Source organism: Perognathus longimembris, chromosome 14 (genome assembly GCF_023159225.1).
Source record: "Perognathus longimembris pacificus isolate PPM17 chromosome 14, ASM2315922v1, whole genome shotgun sequence".
NCBI classification, from domain to species: Eukaryota; Metazoa; Chordata; class Mammalia; order Rodentia; family Heteromyidae; genus Perognathus; species Perognathus longimembris.
Window position 1 is genome coordinate 4,900,408 of NC_063174.1, and position 5,013 is coordinate 4,905,420.

At 54.7% G+C, this 5,013-nt stretch overlaps 1 protein-coding gene across 1 annotated transcript; it reads left to right on the forward strand.

Annotated features, from left to right (window-relative positions):
• Window positions 1-651: 651 nt before the first annotated feature.
• Foxg1 (forkhead box G1) lies at window positions 652-2,558 on the forward strand. The gene is given in 8 exon segments (XM_048362894.1): window positions 652-730; window positions 898-991; window positions 1,038-1,062; window positions 1,064-1,510; window positions 1,512-1,805; window positions 1,807-2,193; window positions 2,195-2,491; window positions 2,493-2,558. Coding segments are annotated over 8 exon segments (1,689 nt in total).
• The last annotated feature ends 2,455 nt before the right edge of the window (window positions 2,559-5,013 follow it).

Consider the following 5,013-nt stretch of genomic DNA (forward strand, 5'->3'; position numbering starts at 1 on the left):
GCTCCGGCACGCCGCCGGCTCTGATTGGCTCCGCGCGAGGAAAGGTTAAACCAAAAAAAAATTTTTTTCCAGCCCTAGTGTGCGCCTGTAGCTCGGGAAATTAATTGTGGCTATAGCCGCCTCGATCGCTGTCTCCCCGAGCCGCGCCGCGGCCGCTCCGCGAGGAACGCGCCCGCCCGACGCCCGCCCGCCCGCCCGACGCCCGCCCGACGCCCGGCTCTCCCCCCCCCAATCCGGGCTGCTGCTGCTGCTGCTGCCGCTGCCGCCGCTGCTGCCGTGACTGCTGCTGCTGCTGCTGCTGCTGCTGCGAGAGGAGGAGGAGGAGGAGGAGGGGAGGAGGAGGAGGAGGAGGAGGACAGGAGGAGGAGGAGGAAGAGAGGAGGAGGAGGAGGAGGAGGAAGCAGCCCGGGGAGGGGGGGAGGGGGGCGCGGGGGGTGGGGGGGGGGGAAAAGACCAAGAAGTGGAGTTGGGAGCTAGGGCGCTGCGCCCCCGGGGCGGTGGTGGTTCCTTCGCTTTCCTTCTCTTTCCTTCTTTTTCTTTTCCCCCCCTCTTTTTTTTTCTCCCCCGTTCCCCCTCTCGCTCTCCTTCTCCTCCTTTTTTTATTTTATTTTTTCTCCTAATTCCGGAGGGGCGGCTGCTGCTGTTTGCTACATGACTTGCCGGCGCCCGAGCCTGCGGTCCAACTGCACTGCCGCTGCCGCTGCCGCCGCTGCCGCTGCTGCTGCGCGGGGTGCGCTCCGCGCCGCCGCCGCCCCGGCCGCCCCGGCCGCCGCCCGCGCCCCCCGCGCTCCGCCCGGCGCCCACCGGTCACCATCGCCCGGCCCCCCGCCGCCGCCCGCGCCGCCGCCGCCGCCGCCGCCGCTCGCCCTCGACGCCCGGGTGATGTTGGACATGGAGATAGGAAAGAGGTGAAAATGATCCCCAAGTCTTCCTTCAGCATCAACAGCCTGGTCCCCGAAGCGGTCCAGAGCGACAACAACCACCACCACCACCAGCAGCCGCCGCCGCCCGCCGCCGCCGCCGCAGCACCACGGCGGCGGCCACCACAACAGCCACCACCCCCCAGCACCACCACCACCACCACCACCACCACCATCACCACCCGCCGCCCGCCCCGCCGCCGCCGCCGCCGCCGCAGCAGCCCCAGCCGCCGCCGCCGCCGCCCCCCCCGGCGCGGGGCGTCCCGGCCGCCACCGGCCCCGCCGGCGTGGACGACGACAAGGGCCCCCAGCCGCTGCTGCTCCCGCCGCCGCCCTCGGCCGCCGCCCTGGACCCCGGCAAGGCGGACGCGCTGGGGGCGGGCGGCGGCAAGGGCGAGCCGTGCGCCGCGGCGCCCGGGGGGGGGGAGCTGGCGGCCGCCGCCGGGGTGGTCGGGGTGGCGCCGGACGACAAGGAGAAGGGACCCGGCGGCGGAGGAGGAGGCGGCGGCGGCGGAGGAGGAGGCGGCGGCGGCGGAGGCGGCGGCGGCGGCGGCGGCGGGGGGGAGGAGAAGAAGGGGGCGGGCGAGGGCGGGCAAGGACGGGGAGGGGGGCGGCGGCAAGGAGGGCGAGAAGAAGAACGGCAAGTACGAGAAGCCCCCGTTCAGCTACAACGCGCTCATCATGATGGCGATCCGGCAGAGCCCCGAGAAGCGGCTGACGCTCAACGGCATCTACGAGTTCATCATGAAGAACTTCCCGTACTACCGCGAGAACAAGCAGGGCTGGCAGAACTCCATCCGCCACAACCTGTCGCTCAACAAGTGCTTCGTCAAGGTGCCGCGCCACTACGACGACCCGGGCAAGGGCAACTACTGGATGCTGGACCCCGTCGAGCGACGACGTGTTCATCGGCGGCACCACGGGCAAGCTGCGGCGCCGCTCCACCACGTCGCGCGCCAAGCTGGCCTTCAAGCGCGGCGCGCGCCTCACCTCCACCGGCCTCACCTTCATGGACCGCGCCGGCTCCCTCTACTGGCCCATGTCGCCCTTCCTCTCGCTGCACCACCCCCGCGCCGGCGGCGCGCTCAGCTACAACGGCACCGCCTCGGCCTACCCGAGCCACCCCATGCCCTACAGCTCCGTCTTGACTCAGAACTCGCTGGGCAACAACCACTCCTTCTCCACCGCCAACGGCCTCAGCGTCGACCGCCTCGTCAACGGCGAGCTGCCCTACGCCACGCACCACCTGACGGCCGCCGCCGCGCTCGCCGCCCTCCGTGCCCTGCGGCCTCTCGGTGCCCTGCTCCGGGACCTACTCGCTCAACCCCTGCTCCGTCAACCTCCTGGCGGCCGGCCAGACCAGTTACTTTTTCCCCCACGTCCCGCACCCGTCCATGACCTCGCAGGGCGGCGCCGGCGGCGGCGGCGGCGGCGGCGGCGTCGCCGCCATGGGCGCCCGCGTCGTCTCCTCCTCGTCCTCCTCGTCCGCCTCGCCGCAGGCCCCGGCGTCGAGCGCGCTGCCCTGCGACTCGCTCAGACCCTCGCTGCCCGGCTTCGCCACGGGACTGTCCGGGGGGACTGTCCGACTACTTCACGCACCAGAACCAGGGGTCTTCTTCTAACCCTTTAATACATTAACGTCGCTCCCCGGGAGCCCCGGACTTGTAAGTGAACTTTTACACACGCACACACACACACAACACGTGCGCGCGCGCGTGCGGACACACGCGCGCGCGTGCAGACACTAGGCGCGCGCGCGCACACACATTTGCATTGTAAATGATAATTAAAAAAAAAAGAAGAATAAGTCCAGGTATTTTTTATTAAGCCCTTCCCTCCCCCACCCCACCCTCTCTCTCTCTCTCTTTCTCTCTCTCACCCCCCCTCCTTGCCCCCCCCTCCATCCCTCCATCCCTCCCTGCCCCCCCCGCCCCCCCCCTGCCCCCATCTCTGTACGTTTGTTCAGTCTCTTAGGGTTGTTGATTATTCTTAAACGAGGTGTGGAGTGTCAGCGAGGTGCAATGTGGGGGAGAAGAATACGTTGTAGAATATTAAGATTTGGAAGTCAAAAAAGGAAAGACAAAAAAAAAAAAAAAGGATCTAGTAGGACGTGTATCTAAATAGTGACTGCTTTGCCATTTCATCCAGACCCCGACGAACCAGCCCCAACTCTGGAAGAGCGGCCCCGAGTCCCATGCGTGCAGTATTATAAGTTATCATGGGCCTGTGGGCTTGCTTGCTGGACGCAGACCTTGACAACTAACCTAAATTATGGGGAGAGGTGTTTTGTTTTTGGGTTTTTGTTTTGTTGTTTTGGTTTTGTTTTTGTTTTTTTTTTTGGTTGGTTTTTTTAAAAAATGTTAAACTGTAATTTGTATTTAAAAGAAGAAGAAGGAAAAAAAAAAAGCATTGGTAGTAAAAGATGCCCAAGAAATTATTTTGGCCATTTATTGTTTTTTGTCCTTTTCTTTCGAGAACTGTTGTTGGTTTTTTTTTTTCCCTTTTGTTTACTTTTAGACCAAAGATTGGATTCTAGCAAATGCACTTGGTATACTAAGTATTAAAACAAGCAAATGAAACAAGACATTTTTTTTTTAAAAAAAAGGAAAGTTGTTTTAGTTGGCAACACTGCCCATTTAATTGAATCAGAAGGGGACAAAATTAATGATTGCCTTCAGTTTGTGTTGTGTATATTTTGATGTATGTGGTCACTAACAGGTCACTTTTATTTTTTTTTCTAAATGTAGTGAAATGTTAATGCCTATTGTACTTATAGGTAAACCTTGCAAATATGTAACCTGTGTTGCGCAAATGCCGCATAAATTTGAGTGATTGTTAATGTTGTCTTCAAGATTTCTTGATTGTGATACTGTGGTCATATGCCCGTGTTTGTCACTTACAAAAATGTTTACTATGAACACACAGAAATAAAAAATAGGCTAAATTCATATATATCTTGATACTTTTGTCTCTTTTATTAAGTAGAGCTAATTTTTAAAAGGCCACTCCATTTATAGGGAAGTCAAAGCCAAACTGAGACCTGAACTGCTCCTTTAATTTGAACTGAGACTCTTAAAGACAAATGAAAAGAGTCATTTTCCCCCTTTGTGGGCCAGTTTTACCAGGAGCAGGCTCTTTAATAAACACTAGCTTTAAACAAAACTGTAGGCTTTTCAGCTGATATCTTTTGAGTTTTTGTGGATATACAGCAAAAAGAAAAGAGAGATTTAATTTTATGTGCATAGCTGTTTTACTCTGTGCTTATTTTAAAACCAGCTAATAGAATGTTTTTTATATATATTTTTTGTTTCAGGTATCTTGTTTATAGCACTTGGCAAAGTATAAATAATTATATGTATATGGTTAGCTAGAAGTAAATAATGGACACATATGTAACTTATATAAATCCGCAGCCCTTCAGTTCAAGGTACAATTTGTGCTATGACCGCTGCACACATTTTTGTTTAAATATTTGTATTTATACTTTCTAAGTCAGCATTTATTTTTGTGGCTGTTTACCCACAATGAAAGAGTTCTAATAAAGATGTGCTGAAGTTGCATTATAGATTTTGCTGAAGTGATCACCTGTTGTAATGACTTGTAGATCGATGTCGATATTTTAAATTATAACCACTTAAAATTTGAAATATGCAGAAGTAATATGCCTCTTTCTCCTTTTTCCATCCAGTTTTTACAACACAGAGGTATTGATTTGATTCTCTTTGATATGTCTGTGTAATTTAACCTTCGCTTAGCCCAAACTATAATTTTGTTTGATCTTGCAGTATGCATATGCATACAAATATGCATAGATTGATAGATAGATAGATGAGACAAAGTGAAAAGAGTTTTTGAGTTGTTTCAGTTAGCTTAATGGTTATAATTTCAGAGAATAATTAGAAAACCTTAGTCCAAGGTTGTGGAAGACTACTTGTTCGTTTGTTACAGTTGTGTAATCTGAATGTGTTCTACAGTAATGTAGTAGGCTGGCTACTTCTTACAATGGGACCAATGAAAAATAATCTGTCCCTAAGAAGCTATTAGCAAACACTTGAGAGAGTTGCTTTTTTTGGGGGGGGGGGGGAGAGGGAGG